The sequence below is a fragment of the Macadamia integrifolia genome, chromosome 9 (genome assembly GCF_013358625.1).
Source record: "Macadamia integrifolia cultivar HAES 741 chromosome 9, SCU_Mint_v3, whole genome shotgun sequence".
Lineage (NCBI taxonomy): Eukaryota > Viridiplantae > Streptophyta > Magnoliopsida > Proteales > Proteaceae > Macadamia > Macadamia integrifolia.
In genome coordinates this window covers 13,863,370-13,880,578 of record NC_056565.1, presented here as the reverse complement: position 1 = coordinate 13,880,578, position 17,209 = coordinate 13,863,370, and the positions used below count along the sequence as shown (strand labels likewise).

Sequence of the window (17,209 nt, the reverse complement as noted above, 5' to 3'; positions counted from 1 at the left end):
AAAAAAAAAAAAAAAAAAAAAAAAAATTGCCCGAGTAATTCAGATGCTCCAACTTGCCACAGGAGATGAGAAAATTCAACCAGAAAATGGACCATTACTTCAACTAAAAAACCTTATTTTAATCAATTTCACCCTCCCTTGGATTCAACAGAGCATGTATAGCATACATGATTAATCAAAGAACTCAACGTTTCTCCAATCTCCAACAAAGTATGAACACTAAGGCTGTGTTCGCTAGCCAATAGCAGAAAAGAAAAAGAAAAAAATACAAAAATTGCACTATTTTCTTGGTTTAAGAAATTCTCATTGTGCTTGGTATGTGCTGAATCAAGAGAAGATTTTTCTTTTTTGAATTTCAAAATTCACCTTGCAAAAAAAAAAAATTCTTACAAAAAAACACAAGATGAATCCAATACACTAAAAACAGAGAATCCAAAAGTTAAAAATAAAAAATCCGATCAAACATAATTTGAAGAAACTCAAAAATGATCGAACGATAAAATGAAGCTCAACTCATATGATGAATCTTAAAGCAGTGAGATACAGAGATAACAGATACGCACCTTGATTCTGAATCGAAGGAGCCATGGTTGGAGAAGCTCAAGCGTTGCTATAAATCGTATAAGGTTCCCTTTCTAAAGAAAATTAGCAAAGCAGATAGACGAAATCGATATACAGACCCAGACAGAGTCGCAGGAAAATTATTTATATTTTGGGTGCAAGGCGGCACGCAGGTTTAGGACGATTGTAAGGATTTTCCAAACATAAAACCAAAAAAAGGAAATTAATGATCTAATTTTCAAAATACCTTTTTTTCTTTTTTGGTTGTTGGTAATAATTCATACGCGATCAGACAGATCGGACTAACTTCACTTAACCAAATAAAAGAGCGAAAATAGAATCCGGTGAGAATCTCCAATTGAGATAACGTCAGCCTACCACCACCGAACATCCACTGGACTTCTTTGTCAATTTGAAAGTTTGGTCCTGATTCGGATCCGTTCTGTTTTCTCTTAATCCAAATAGAGTTTGGATCATGTTTCTTGACCATGAGGGCATGTTAGAATTGAAAAACTCTTATCCTAACTCATAATTGGGTCGGGCTCAGGTTGAGGTCTCAATCTAGTTCGAAATTTAACTCTGAATTTTTATATTAAAATTTAGGACTCTTATTGGTATTTTATTTTTTTATAATTTTTTTATGTATAAGATATGAATGATAGAAACATGTCAATCAAGGTTAATTCAATCATTGCAGAAGCCAGGATCAACCCAACCCGACCCTAACAGGGCCAATTAGGGCTAGGTTGGGTTGATATAAACCCAATAGGGTTGGGCCTAAATATGAATATAGTAGGGTAGGGTTCGGCCTTGATTGAATTTTAAGGACTTACAGTTGGGTTAAGGTTTTAAGAGACCCGGCCAACCCGGGCCCTTTTCACTCCTATGCCCTTTGCCAATTTATAATATGCTCATGTCAATTGTCGAGATGCATCTTTGATTTATGCACCAGCATCAATGATGATGTGATCTTGTGATTTGACTCTTATATTATATAATTGTCATTTAATTTTTATTATCCATCAAAGTAGTTGATAAGGTTTGAAATGTGATCTATTTCAATGTTAGTCAAAATTGTTTTATATATATATTCTCTTTTTTTTTTTCCTTATCTTTTTCACTTTTAAGGGTATATTACCTTTCTTGTTGATTATATTTTTATTTTTTTTCCTTAGGGTTTATATATCCTTCTTTCTCTCTTTCCTCTTGGAAAAAGAAAATTTGACTTCTCAATTTATTTTTGAGCGGAATAACCTTTTCCCCCATATTTTTTTTAAGGAGCAATGGATAGAGTAGACAAACCCTTCAAAGTAAGACCTGCATCTTGATTTTTAGAGATATGGCACTCAAAGTTGTAGAGGGTTGATTGTCTTTCATTTCGAACAATTAAAGGAACATGTTGTGGAATACAACATATTTTTCATCCAACAGATATACTGTAATTTCACATGTGCATTCTATTTTTTTTTTTTTTGCTAACAAGGGGTATACAGGCTTTTAGACAAACTAGTCCTGCGGGCCTATACTGACCCCACAACCACATGAATTGGGTCATGCCGGGGTTGAATGAGAACCATTCAACTTTTACTGAAAGCAGTGAATAACACTAAACACCCCCGTGTGAGTGACCCAAGGTGTGCCTAGTGGGAGTATAACTTAGGACATCCGAGTTTACGGCTCATAATTTCACATGTGCATTCGAAAATTGTATAAGACGATGATAATTTTTTATATTCATATAATGATAAATAATTTTCAAATTTTTTTTTTAAATCCATTTTATATTATAACTTAAATAACTTTTGAAAATAAGATGAAGGCAATTAAAATGGGTCAACTTTTAAATAAACTTATAGAGATGTCATTTAGAATCTTAGATCATTCCAATATTTTTCCAATGAATGTTGAAAATCTAGATGACGAGCCAGAGTTGAAGCAAAAAGAAGATAAACTCCATTGGGAAGACATTGAATCTCTGCTTTGAGTTGAGTGAGTATTGACCCCATTAGGGTTGCCCCTGCTTTTTCACTTAGCCGATTGGAAAATCCAATGCAAGTTTGTTGTTGCTCCTTTTCATTATGTAGCAGCCTTTGGGTTGATGTTTTGATCATTTTGTCTTTCAAAATATAATATGATGAGATTTTTGTTATAGGGCCTCATTTGACCCCACAAAATTTGTTACATGGTATGTTAATTGGATCTCAATATTTGTGGTCATATTTTCAACATCAACTATGAAATATAAAATGATAGAAACACAAAAAGATAAGAAATCTCTTGGAAACTCCTATATGTTCCATGTCGAGCAAATTTGCCTATTAGACATGTAAGAAATGATCTAGATTGGGTATATGTGAAATTTCAATTGCAAATTCAACTATGTACCTTCTCATGTATGTATTATATTTTTTCCCTATCATCCATTATTTTATTTTATTTTTCCACTGAATTTTCAAATTTTGTTTCAACACTTGTGGCTAATTCTATTTGGCTGAAGCCGAACATGTCAATTTTATTTGGCTGAAGCCTAACAAGTTAATAGGATACCTTAAAGTATATCTATCCACAAAATTTTAACTCCAAATCAGGTGCCACATGGTAGATTATTTATGCCATTTGAATAACTAGAGCTTAAATACTTTATGAGAGAAACAAAAAAAAAAACTGTAAAAGATTCTCACATTGATGATGTGCAGTTTTTTTCCCACATGATTAAGAGAACGAAGAAAAAAGAAGAATTGAAAATTTTGGGGTTGAAGAGTTTTGAACGAAGAAGAAAAGTGGGAAAACAATGAAGAAGAAAAATGGGGTAAGTATGCTTTTTTTGTATTCTAAAACTAACACAAGTTTTTTTGTATTCTAAAACTAACACATCTTTCATAGTGTTAGTTAAAGACTTATGTTGTGTTTGGTAATGTTTATGTTCCATAAATGACGTTTCATGTTAAAAATAGAAATTTAATTTTTTGTGTCAAAATGTTTTTTTTTTGGTTAAGAAATTGAAACGACAGAACTACAATTTGTCGTTACGTAATTTTTTTTTTTTATTTTTTTTATAGAAATTTCAATTTCTGTGTCAAAATGTCATTTTTTTTAACAAAATTAGAACGACGAACTACCATTTGTCCTTTTTTTTCTCCTTTTGTAAAAAAAAAAAACCATAAATGCATTAAATGCTTTATTCCGTTTAAAAATCCAGAAACTTTATTTTTTTATAACATTACTAGACATAGCCGTGGAGTGAATTTATATGTAATAAACGAGACGTGAGAAGGATGAATATAATAAGGATAACATCAAGGGAGGTAAATGTAAATTTCCCTTTATTTAAAGATGAGGCTTTTGACTTTCAATGGTCGTAGGACACATTGTTGACTATAATTTAATTTCTGATGAGTGAAAGTGGAAGGTTGAGATTGATAGATAATCCGACCGGCCAACGATCTCCACCGTGCGTGTGCAATACGCTCTCTCCGTCACTTGTGTTTTCCATTTTAAATTGTCTTATGAGAATGTTTTTGTACGCTACTGATCCGTAGGTTTAGAGTCTATTTTATTCTAAATCTATGGGCTAGAAAAAGACGGAAACATTCTATATTTCTATGTTTTCGTACCTGAACCTGATCCGTTCTTGGTTAAAAGACGAGTTCCTGCGATTCTCTTCCGCAAAATTTGGAAGACGCTGAGATCCGGGAAACTCGGGGCTTGAGTCGACTCCAGTGAACCTGCCGAGTTGTCCGTGTAAATTCCCATAGTCGTTGAAATGTCAGCTCTGGCTGGGATAATTAGCTGACTCTCCTACTAAATTTTGCAGAGGCTTCCTTCATCTTGATCTCCATTCCAGAACAACCTCGATCTGGTTTGCTTCCTCTCCTACTCCAGAAATCATAAATCCCATGCGAGGTATAGAGTGAGAAAAGCAAAAATTTCAGTGATCGGACAATCATGGCCTGGTTCAGAAGGATCATTCATGTCTCTTCTTCCTCCTTTGGGTCTTCAATCAATCAAAGAAACTTGAATCCATCTTCTCCTTTCCTCTTCACATGTTTGTCCAGTTTCAGCACTCAATCGATAGTTCAGACTTCATCCTCTAATGATTATCGGCACTCCGGTCTCCGGCCGACGAAGCCCGGTGAGAAGCCAAGGGTGTTGGTGTTAGGTTCAGGGTGGGCTGGTTGTAGGCTCATGAAAGATATAGACACCAGTATCTACGATGTTGTGTGTGTGTCGCCTCGGAATCATATGGTTTTCACTCCTTTATTGGCTTCCACCTGTGTTGGTACGCTTGAGTTTCGATCAGTAGCTGAACCCATCGGAAGGATTCAACCGGCCATCTCTCGGGAGCCTGGTTCTTTCTTCTTTCTTGCTAATTGCAAGGGACTTGATACTGATAACCATGAGGTTCGTTCGTCTTTGCTTCTTTGTTTTTGCTTCAGTTTTGGTATTTAGACTTTGCTTCTGTTATTTAATTCTTGTTAATTGATCCGGGACTTTTAGGGATCTTTTTCTTGAATTTTGCTTAGATTTGATTGTGAGTGCACTTTAATCATCATATTATTGGGGTTTTGATTTGTTGATTTAGAGTTCTTTTCTTAGCCAAGTATCTGTTGGAAAAACAGGGCATGCAAATTCAAGTAGTACTATTGAGGAGGGAACTTTGAAACAACTAGCACCTTTTACACACATTTTGCAGTTCTAGATCGGGGGTGGCAATTATTGTTTGCTTTATGCAGAACAATTGGGTGGTCTTAGTAGATTGCTCCTGAATTTTTCAAAAGGGAAGGGGAAAAGAGAAGTCCTAGGAACATCTTACTCACAAATTTTTTACATAGGACTCCATCATCTAATTTATTTTTTCCCCTCGTGATCATTAAAGACTTCTGTCTTATTCTTCCTTTACCCTAATCATCTTTTGTGATGAGAATCTGCATTCATAATCTGAATTCACTCGGTTGTGATGAATTTGCACTTTGCGTTAAACTTTTTGTTTATCTGATGGCATTTAAGGTGCACTGCGAGACTGTAATGGATGAAGAGAACTCCCTCAAGCCATGGGACTTTAAGATCTCATATGATAAGTTAGTTATTGCATCAGGAGCGGAAGCATCAACTTTTGGAATCAATGGTGTGAAGGAAAATGCTATTTTTCTACGTGAAGTTCATCATGCTCAGGAGATCCGTAGGAAGCTACTCCTGAACTTGATGTTGTCCGATGTGCCTGGTACTACTTCCCAAGTATTTCCAGTATTAACACAATAATGCTTTTGAGGTTCACCATGAACTCTCTTGATTATGTACATTAGGATGAAAATCTCCCACTTAGTTACAGTATTTTTTATGCAGGACTCTCAGTAGAAGAAAAAAGTAGACTGTTACATTGTGTTGTCATAGGTGGTGGTCCAACTGGGGTTGAGTTCAGTGGAGAACTTAGTGACTTCATCATCAGAGATGTTCATGAAAGATATTCCCATGTGAAAGATTATATCCATGTCACCCTGATTGAGGTTTGTGAATGCAATATCAACAATCAAGACATCTTAACTGAATTATGTTCTTTGCTTTTTTCCCTTTTCATTGGAGTTTGATTCAGTTGGGTCAAACACGTGTTTTGGTTAAATAATTTATAAACGACCCACTGTGCTGTTGTCAAAAGCTACGTTCATGTAAACTAAACCTGTAAAAACTAAAATGTTTTTCCTTGTTGTACAGGCCAATGAGATATTATCTTCCTTTGATGATCGCCTCAGGAAATATGCTTCTAAGCAGTTGACTAAGGTGAGAGGTTTTTACTTACTTCAGAATATAAAGAATTTACAGCTACTTTACATGAATTGTGTTGTTGATATTGATCCCTTGCTGCTTACATATTTTTATTTATAATTTGGACTCTTTTCGCCTAAAAAATTCATTGGATTTTTCTTTCTAGAAAGACCATTGCCCATGCTTTTCATTGTATGAAAAGTTTTGTTTAAAGGAAAAGTTGTTTTATATAGGAAGAGGTTCGTTGAGAAAACCAGGGAATTAGAGGGAGACAAGGTCATGGGAAATAGTAGAGATGGTTTACTGGAGTTCTTCTTCTTTCTTTCTCTCTCTCTTTTTTTTTTTTAGAAGTTGTATTTCAAGCAAAACTTATTAGCTAGAAGAAGAGTGTCTCATTGAGAAACCAGAAAATTATAGGGAGACAAGGTGGGCGGGACTCGGTTGTAGAGATGGTTTACTTGAGAGTTTATTAAGATAGATCAGGGATTTACTATATAGGTTTTATGAGAGAGATTAGGCTTTGGAAAAGTCAGAGGAATCAGGATTGGAAGTTTAGTGCGAGTTTTCAGTAGAGCCAGCAATATGATTAAGTTAAATGATTGAAGAAGGAAGAAACCCTTAGGGGGTAGCTCAGTTGGCGAGGACCAACTCCTCACAATTAAGAGGTCATGAGATCAACTCTCCTTCTCCCTATCTATTGAAAAAAAAAAAAAAAAAAGGAAGGAAAAATCCAAATAATTTACTTTAATATAAATATTATTTCTTAGATTGTTTATTTTTAAATGGGGTAAATGGATGATATGACAATGAAATCAACATGGTCTGAATGCAACATGCATGTTCCAGAGCACAAAGACTGGACTATATGATGTCGACTCTCAGACCCATCAGATATGACCCCATCTTGATACACTGCTTTTGGCTAAGGAGTCAGCTAAGTCAGTGGATAATCTTGACCTCGAATGGAATGAGCAGTTCAACTTGGAAGCTGATGTCCTATCCTCAATGATGTAAAGAGTCAATATCCAGAGGGGCTTGCTCACCAAATTCATGTAGGCAATGGACAACTGAGAATTGCCCTCGACCTCAAGTCTTTGAATCTGATGGCGTTCACTGTATTGAGTCATTTGATGATGGGGAGCACCAAGTCCAATCTGAATGCCAACACTATGGGACCTGAGTACACGGAAGGAAACTTGATCAGTCCAATCAATCCCCCAAACCCCTGCCATAGGGTCCTGGGTTATTCATAGACAAGCTGCAAAAGCTTAGCTTCAATTTACTCCACGGACAGGAGGGGTCTAAATGGCAGCTACCAGCATGAGAATGTGAGAGAATGACTTGGCAAATGTCTATTCAACCTGTATGTTGGCATGTCTGAAAGAGATCTGTCACTGAGGTGTGTTAGCCACTCTGATGGCGAATATCTCTATAATCTTGTCCGAAGGTCTGACAGGTTCTTAGAGAATTGTCTTGTCTCTGCCTCCAATATAGTCTTCTGCATTGCTCCAAATAAGTGTGTCTGTGAGAACTCTCCCCTTTTTTGTGGAGGTGGAATGCCCAAGTCCTAATAAACTTACTCGATTCAACCTAGCTATCCATGCATCACAAATTGCACCATAGTTGTCAAGGCGTCGTGTAGGCGACAAGACACTTCTCGAACACTAAGGTGACCAGTCACCATGTTGTTCAAGGCGCCCAGGCAGATAATAAGGGGAATGAAAGGAAAAAAATGAGAAAAGGGGGAGGAAATGTGGTAAACAGGAAGGAAAGAAAGGGAAGTGGGGAGAAAAAGAAAGGAGAGTAGTGTATAATTTACACAGAAGGACAGAATTATAACAAGTCTATAATAGAGCAACCCAATGCACGAGGCTCCCGCTACTGCAGGGTCTGGGAGGGGCAAATTTACGCTGCCTTACTGTGTAATTTAAACATAAGGACAGAATTATAACAAGTAAAAACATTACAAAAACACCCTTGCTGACACTACACTTCTTAACAGCATCTGTTTCAGTATCTAGCTATCTGGTTTCTAAGTGACCTGAACTGAATCCCAACCCAATATGATTTTAGGTCCACTCTCTTTTTGTCTTGTGAGTTTTGATGGTTCCCTATTTCAGTACTGGATTTCCTATGGGTTTGGGATATTCTTTATTAGGGGGTCTACTAACTAGTAACTTGCATATTCTTGTAAAAGAAGGATGTCTAAAGGCAGGAGTGGGGCACATAAATCCTTGTGCATATGAGAGAGAGAGAGAGAGAGTGTCTAACTATATGTTTTTGTTCATAGTTCCTTCCACCCCGTCGCTTTTGGCTACTCTTCTACGTATCTCCATAGACCTGGGTTCTGTCTTTAGTTTCTGCTTGAAATGAAGTTTTTTATATCACCTCGTGTTCTATGAGAATCATTTTCGTAGTAGTAACCACTAACTAGTATATTTCTTTAGCATTAATATACTGTGAATGTTTCAATATATACATTCACGCATAAACATTTAGTGTCTTTGCCATTAATTTACTTTGCAAATGTCCTCTCAGAACTGATTAAAGTTGTCTTTTGCACATCCTTCTAAAGTTTATAAGTGCACTTGCTTGTGTTTAACTGTTTTTCCTATAGATCCCATTTGTTGACTGGGCTAGTTAGCTAGGTTCAATTCTGTGCATTATTCACCCATTCAGCTTGAAGACCATCTGATAGAATAGTCAAAGCAAACTTTTCGAGTTCACACAAGCTAAGAATACAAAACAATCTTCTAATATGTGTGATCTATATACTTTTGTCCTTGATGAAGAGTTGCTTTGAGCAAGGGCTCCTTATTCTTAGTTTATCCCAGTCTTCAAGGCAATGTTTTCTAGTTTTCTGTTTTTGTTCTTGATTTGAATTTGATTTACTACAAGGAGAATCAGATGTCCTTTTTGCTGATATGAGCGACTCACATTTGCTCCTAGTTTGGAGAAGTTCTATATGTCTTGCGTATTTGTTGGTTTTACTGTGCTTGAGACTTTTGAACTCTGTCGATTCAGATATCAACACATGAAGGTAGGGTTTTGAAGTTTCTGTTGGCAGATCTGTTAACTGGAGTTGGATTCAGAGAGTTGCTGGAAGCCCAGTTATCAACCTGACCTTTTTGATGAAGATCATATAATTCTTTTACAAGTATTTTCTGTATATAGTTGAATAGTTAGTGTTAAAGTTTAATTCTCCATGATGATTAGTAGAGCTACTCCAGTTCTATTATTATTCTTCCTTAGTTTATGGTTTTTTGGCTTCTGCTTCCACTACATTTAGCATCTCACAGTCCAACGCTTGAAGAATCAACTTTTCTGAAACTTGTAGGACAGCATCTTCCCAAAAGTTACCTAAATAGTATGTGTCATATCTTCCATATCATGGTTAGTTGGGCTTCCCGTTTATAAACTTTGCGTTTCATATTTCTAGTCAGGTGTTCGTCTTGTCCGTGGAATAGTAAAAGATGTTCAGCCAGAGAAGGTTATTCTTAATGATGGAACAGAGGTTCCGTATGGGTTGTTGGTGTGGTCTACAGGTGTTGGTCCCTCTACTTTCATAAAAACTCTGCAACTTGCAAAATCTCCAGGTGGAAGGTACAGTCATGATTCTCTGGAACAGGGCTTATCATTAGAATTCATATCTTTATATTTTCTCTATGAAGTTCCATTTTAACAAAAGCTTTGTATGATTGCATGTAGGAATTCCATCTCTAATTATTTCCATCATTGTTAACAGGATTGGTGTTGATGAATGGTTGCGTGTTCCTTCCGTACAGGATGTGTTTGCAATCGGTGATTGTTGCGGGTTTCTTGAAAGCACTGGCAAACCAGTACTTCCAGCTTTAGCTCAGGTCAGAGTGGAAATTGAGTTCTTTCAAAATGGGCTTACACTATTAAATTGACGAACATGATATTGTTGGCTCTATATAGATGTTTGTGCAGACATGAAATCTACTAGTCAGTATAATCCACTATCTCCTAGGAATATTAAGCTTGAAGGTAATTGTCCTTTCCAGGTTATCCATGGAGTCAGTGAGTGCGTCCAATATTATTTTATGTAGAATAAGTTACCTTTTGGATCTTTCACGCTAGAGATATCCCTGTTTTAGGTCCCGATTCTCAGATGCCATAGTCTAATGATGGAAATCATTTTACTAAAATGCCTGTGGAAAGCAAAGTGAAAGTTGCTTCACTGAACACACCATGGAAAAAACAAAAAAGAAAAGAAACAGAGCAAAAGCTGCTTCTCTGAAAACGCCAATAAAAAGGGGGGAAAAGAATACATTTGTAGAAATCACTACCCAATCACTAAAAGCTCAAAATGCCGTTGCAGAGTTACAATCTGACTGATTAGAAAAGCCTATCACAGTTTCGATTCTGATTTTGAGGTTTAACTTGAACTCCATGATCCCAAGTTACTGTGATCCTAACAATCCCGATAGATTAGAACTTGCCAGAGTAACAATACCAGCAAAAGCTGCTTCAAACACATTGGTGCTGGCTTTTAAGGTTAACTTGAATAGAAGATGTAACCAAATGGAGAAAACTTTGAATGAAAGTGGGAACTGATTTTCTGAATTGGATAAACCTTTGACCAGGCTCGAAACCGAAATATTTTGCGAAACGGTGAAATTTCGATCGGATGGTTTCAAGCCTTAAATCGCCAAATTAGGTCCCGAACTTCTAGGGAACCCTATTTTAGGCATGCTCTAAACATAATAAAACCCTTAGATTATTAATAACACACCCAAAATGGTAGTTTGACTTCAGACTGTAGGTTGGTAGTGCTAGTTTATGCTGTATTCTGTTGTATGCATTCTCTAGTATGACCTATTATATAAAAAATATAGTACTAGAACACACATAATTCAATTAAAACAACTAAAATATGCATTAGGAATGAATAGATATAAAATTATATACCATTTCATAATTATCTAGTGTGATACTTATTCCCTGCTTGTATGGTAGGATTCGCCAATAGCCACAAAAAACCAAGTTTTCACAAACCTTGAGTAAAAAACAGAGAAACCAACGAGACGGGTTGAAATTTTGACCCATTTTGTTCGAAACTATACATTTTAGATCAACGGTTTGTATGACTGAAACAATAACAAAACCACACATATCATTGAAATTTCGACGAAAACCTTGCATTTTTTACATATTGCATGTAGTTTCGTTTTGACATCTTGTGAAATCGAAATATTTCACGAAGTTTTAGCGAAACTTTGAACATTGCCTCAAGCCGTGCCTGAAGGTGGTCTAGTTTGTGTGTTCTGCAATTAGGCCTTTTCATGTGTGCAGAACATTTTCTCTGTAACTAAACCTCTCATCATCATTTCTGATCTCTGACATGCGTGCAAAGGTCCAGAAGAAGAAAAAAATTTGTCAAGGAGGTCACTCAATTCGGTGAAATTATAGTTAAATGTGAGACCAGTCTTGCTCAAAACATGCGCCCTTCCATCCACATATGTTCTGTTGCAATATTTGTGCTCTAAGTCCATCAACGAGACTATGAATGGTTCGCATCACTACCAGAAAAAGGGGGGGGGTGGGTTGCTCTTGTGAAGGGAATAGGTGCAGAGAAATACATATCAACTGATACATTCATGCCATCTGATTTCCTGAGGATTCCCACTACCTCCATCCATGAATGTTCTCTCTCTCTCTCACACACACACACACACACACACACACACACACATACACACACACAAATTTACTGTGCTTGATTGCCAGTTTTTGCAGTGTTACTGGAGGCGGCATTGACAGTAGGGAGTAGGGACCACTGCCCTTGCAGGCAGCAGCCACAGTTGGCTGGTGCCCAGCATGAATGCTTCCTGTGTCCCTGGCTCCATCATCGAGGGGATGAAGATGATGGAATTTCTGGTGTTGAAAAATAAAATAAAATACAATAAAAATCCCTATTTTCTCATATTTTAATTACATGTTGCAGCTTTAAAAGAAAATCAGTTGATGATGGGAAAAAATGTTTTTTTGAAGAAAATCAGAAATCACATGATCGCTTCTGCTTATGTGACCTAACATCCTGCCAGTAGAGTGAACCAAAATGAGATACCTACAAGGAGGACCAAGTTCAGAGATACCCCTAAAGTGGAGGACCCTTGGATCTACAGAAGCAGAACCCTTCTTATAAATATTTTGTATGGGCTTGAAATAAAAATTGTGCAAGCCAAATACTTGCTTTCTTGCAATCTAACTGGGTTCTTAGTTCTTGTTGGGACTTAAATGTTCCATGCATTGTAAGTTGTAATGAACTAGCACTTTACTGTTGTTCCTAATGGAATGACTGAACCAGGTTGCAGAGCGACAGGGAAAATATCTAGGGAGCCTATTGAACAGGATTGGTAAAGCTGGTGGAGGGTATGCAAACACTGCAATGGACATGGAACTGGGTGCCCCATTTGTTTATAAACATTTAGGAAGCATGGCAACTGTTGGAAGGTATAAGGCTCTTGTGGACCTCAGACAAAGCAAGGTTAGTTTCATATCACTTCGTGTCTCTTGCTGTGTTATTAATTGATGGGGCTTGCTGAAATATACAAATTTTCTTTTTCAGGAGGCAAAAGGATTGTCTCTAACAGGATTTGTTAGTTGGTTTATTTGGAGGTCAGCATATTTAACAAGAGTTGTAAGCTGGAGAAACAGATTCTATGTTGCAGTCAATTGGGCTACCACGTTTGTGTTTGGTCGTGATATAAACCGTATCTGAAAACAAAAAATTAGAGGTACAAGATCATCATTCATGACCTCCTATTATATCTGTTTTTAGTCAAGAAAATGTTGCAGAAAAAATATAAGTTTTTCGTTTCCTTGAATAGATTTTGCATCCTCACACCAAAAAAAAAAAAAAATCTCAATAGTGTTGACCAAATTAGAAACTTGGCTGCTGGCTCAAATGTTTTATTGTTGCAGTCAGCATTGTTTGTTGGCGCATTTTAGCGGATGGAATGCACATGAATAGCTGGTGGAATAGACTCAATGTGGCCATTAATAAGGGACTCTCAGACACACACCACTTTCAGATATGCATACGACCGTCACAGAATTCATTCTAAGACTTGAAAATTGAACATGACATCAGATATGGTCTCTGGTATTATTTCATTTATCTCCATTTTATTTACATATTGAAATCCAAATTGTTTGGGTTTTGTTTCACAATTACATATGATCTTTGTCACTCTTCTAGTAGGCAGTGAAGATCTACTGTATCGTTGGTACTTTCACCTTTTGACTCCATTTGTTTCTATGTAAAATGGTGGGAAATGAAAACCAGGAATGTAACACTTTTTCATTGCAGTTTTTTTTTTTTTCCTTCGTCGAAAGTGGAAAGAAGGGATATATTTAAATTAAAGGTCACTATCTTGTGCTCAAAACTCATTTGCCCCTGCCTCAGACTAATTTAAAGCTGTGTTCCAAGATTAAATGAAACTAACCCACTCCACTGTCCATCAAAAGGTAATTAAAAATGTGACATTGCTTTTTACATTAAAACACTTTCTGAAGAAGATGGTGCATTGCAATGCAACTGGGCTGTGTCGAACTGACTCAAACTGATTAAATGGCAACCCAAAAATTAAAATAATAAAAAAAGAAATAATAATTCAAAACAAAAAACAGGAAAAAAAAAAAGAAGAGGAGGAATGGGACTATCCAAAGTTTGGATTTTAGAGTTTTGATAATTTCAATTTCTAGGTGGTGCGGTATCTGTCGAGAGGATCTTTGAAGAGAAGCCTTTCATGATAAACTCTCCAAGCGTAATCTTCGAAAGAGAACGATTGGAACAGTACCTTCTTCTCTTTTTCTGTCTCTATCTCTGTCTCGGTCTCACCTCCTTGGTGGTGGTGATCACAGCTTTGAACCTCCTCCTTTTCACCATCGCAGGCTCTGGTGTGCTCATCAATATCACCGCCATCCCCCAGTACTGTCAGCGGCGAAGGAAGGAGTGGAGAGATGGAGCTCTCCATTGGGAGAGTAAGTAACAGCGACATTGATATGCAACACGACTTGTCTTCTTCTCCTAAACTTGCCACCGCCGTCCCTCTCACCTTCTTCAATTTCCCATTGCTCCATACCTTCACATTCATTCATTAAACGGTGGATCAGATTCTAATCCTATAGTTGAAGAGATCATTTTTTTCATCATGGGTGAAGGGAACTCAGTCTCATGTGAAAAACAAGAATTTGGTTCTTTCCACTTGACCAGTTCAATGAGAATCATTCATTTTTGACCCAAAACAGTGAAAGACAGTAGAATATTAACCACTCCAGTGTTATCAACCTTAAAAAAGTAAAATGAGTCGAATTCAGAACCACGAAAATGTCTTGTGCCAAGTCAGCTGTCTCTTAAAAAAATAAAGGCCATGTCCTTAGCCAACTCAGTTATCCCTTAAAAAAAAATAATGGCTGGCCTCCACTTCAATCACTTCAAATTACTGGTAAAACAAACAGAGGGTGGAGCCGTAGGTGTCAAGTGGGTCCCAATCCTCGGACTTTATTTCAAACTTTTTGAGTGACTGGACTCTTGGATAAGATAAAAATTAAGTGGGTTAGGGCAGAGCCAGATGTCCGTTGCCCCATAGTCGAATACTCCATACATAATACATAGGCCCATGATTTGTGGAGTTACCACTAGAGAGCTGGTGATATTATTATCTGTTGGGCCCACCAACCAACCGACCGTGGAAAGCCTGGAAATCTGAGTATGTCTAATTTCCACGTGTTGACCCTGACAGGTTAGAGAATTCAAATAACGTGGCATATAAAATAAACCTTGGTTTCTGGTATTGTCAGGGCCCCACCTGGCGGCTTTTTCACGCCTAATTCGAGAAATGCTCCCGACTCCCAAGTCCCAACTACTTTTTAGCGGCAAAATTTTTTGTGCCAGGTGACCGGGAAAGAAAAATGAGTCAAACCAGGTGAGTCGCCAGTCAAGAGTCAGAAATGAAAGCTGAGTTTGAGATTCACCTGAGCAATGTCTCCGACGGTGACGAGAATGGAATCAACCTGCGGAGAGACAGAAACCCATCCAGAATCTGAAAGCAAAGAATACTTCCTGCACCTGATCTGATACTGTAGTGCCACTATGTATGGATAAAGCCGGCCGTTAAATACCTGTTTGTTGCCTTCAACTCCCTCTGAAACCCACATCAACGAACTCCAAGGACGAGGTTCTTCGTTCTCTTCCTTCAAACGCAGAGGATTCTCAAACCCCACGGTTCGTGATAAGGCTTCCACGATCTCCAAACCAAGTTTTTCCAGAGCCAGAGAGAACTGGGTCAGAGATGATAAGTCTAACTCGGTTGATTCGGTGGGAGAATCGCCGGACAGGCAGAGGGAGACACCGTTTCTTCCATCTCCATCATCTTCGTCGTCCTCGTCGAAGCCAAGGGGCCAGTTTTTAGGGAAAAGGTGGTGTTTTTTGTCGGTGGGGAGGTTGACAAGGGAGAGCGATTCGAGCTCGGCCGAGAGAGCGAGTTGGGAGGGGATGGGGTGGTTGGTGAGTTGGAAGAAACCGAGTTGGGTTGAAGAGGAAGAAGCTCTTTGGGGAGGTTTTGTGGAGATAAGGAGACGATTGGAGGAGAAGTAGTGGGACGTGAGAGACGAGTTGGGAGAGAGAGTGTCGGAGGGAGGCGATGCAGTAGTCGGGAGAGAGCATCGGCGGCGTTGGAATTGGAGTGGTGGTTGGGTAGTGACGATGGTGTTGGTGGTGGAGCTGTGGTGGCCCCGTTATCAGAGGACGCCATGATCGACCTTCGAGCTAAGGCTGAGCTTCTTGAGTATGGAGAGAAGAGAAAGAGAGAAGCTTATATCGTCATTCCTCACCAAGGGAAGACGAGTGTCTATGCTTCCAAAGCTGGCACACCATCGGTGGGCTCCGCTGAGAAAGAATCTGACGGATCGAAATTAATTTGTTAACTTGTCCCAGTATCGGTACCATTTGTACGGTTATATTAACTTCACTGAATAATTGTGAGGATGTCATGAAACAGAGAATCCTTAATAGATATGGTGCCCCATAAATGGTTGCCCACATATTTTAGTGGTTCAATTCAACTCAAAATATTTTGCTCATATCTCGATTTTGATTTTGATTTTGATTTTTATTTGAATTGATTAATTTATATTTTTTTTCCTTCAAATAAATGTAAAAAATGATTAATTTATCCAAACTTTGAAATTTCATATATAGTTTAATCATTAAAAAAAAAAAAAAGATAGACAAGGGATATTTTATGAATTGAGGTAAAATATTCTATTCTTTAATTTGAAATAAAAAAAAAAACTTAATGAGAGTGTTAGAATAACACCTTCAATGGAGTATTTAGAATTTGACACATTCTTTTAATTGCTCATTGTTCTTTATCAAAATTTTTTAAATTTAATGATATAAAAGTTTTTCAAAAATAATTTGAAAGTGACGTACCATTATCCCATGATCATGCATATATTTGGAATACACAAGTGAAATATTAATATTTATTTATCTCCATTAAAAGAAAATTGTACATAATATCAAAAAAATAAAAAAATAAAAGAGAAAAAGAAATCTGAAATATAACGTGGCCTTGCACCCATAACAAGGGGAGCAAAATGACTACTCCACCCCTATAAAAGGTGAAAATCCCATTGGTTTCTATGCACATTTCCATTGGCCCTCGCACTGACATAAGATCACGTTGCTTTTCAAGAAACCCCTACCAAAATAAAATTATAAATTATTTGACATCATACTAAGAAGAAAATACCAAACTTAATAGAGAATGGTGGGGGCGTATCTAAGCACTAAGCACCAAAATTAGTGCCACAATCTGAAAAAGAGGAAAAGAGCGGTGGGGTTTGGATTTGGAAT

General features: G+C 37.4%; 2 protein-coding genes and 1 pseudogene across 2 annotated transcripts in view; 1 reads left to right on the top strand and 2 right to left on the bottom strand.

Moving 5' to 3' along the window:
- The window catches only part of LOC122089241 (acyl-coenzyme A oxidase 4, peroxisomal), a 22,115-nt gene extending 21,155 nt beyond the window's left edge, over positions 1-960 (bottom strand). The window contains exons 1-2 of the mRNA XM_042658819.1: positions 809-960; positions 564-635 (exon numbers count right to left, since the gene is read on the bottom strand). Of these exons, the coding sequence (XP_042514753.1) occupies positions 564-588 (25 nt within the window). The 5' untranslated portion in view covers positions 589-635; positions 809-960. The remainder of the gene's footprint in view (positions 1-563; positions 636-808) is intronic.
- A 3,235-nt stretch (positions 961-4,195) lies between these two features.
- Positions 4,196-13,656, top strand: LOC122089130 (internal alternative NAD(P)H-ubiquinone oxidoreductase A2, mitochondrial-like). The gene is made up of 9 exons (XM_042658624.1): positions 4,196-4,962; positions 5,569-5,782; positions 5,905-6,065; positions 6,271-6,336; positions 9,761-9,924; positions 10,067-10,181; positions 12,653-12,832; positions 12,914-13,082; positions 13,270-13,656. The coding sequence occupies exons 1-8, from the start codon at positions 4,507-4,509 to the stop codon at positions 13,064-13,066; spliced, it is 1,509 nt and encodes a 502-aa protein (XP_042514558.1). The 5' UTR covers positions 4,196-4,506; the 3' UTR covers positions 13,067-13,082; positions 13,270-13,656.
- A 146-nt stretch (positions 13,657-13,802) lies between these two features.
- LOC122089131 lies at positions 13,803-16,210 on the bottom strand (annotated as a pseudogene).
- Between the last annotated feature and the right edge of the window lie 999 nt (positions 16,211-17,209).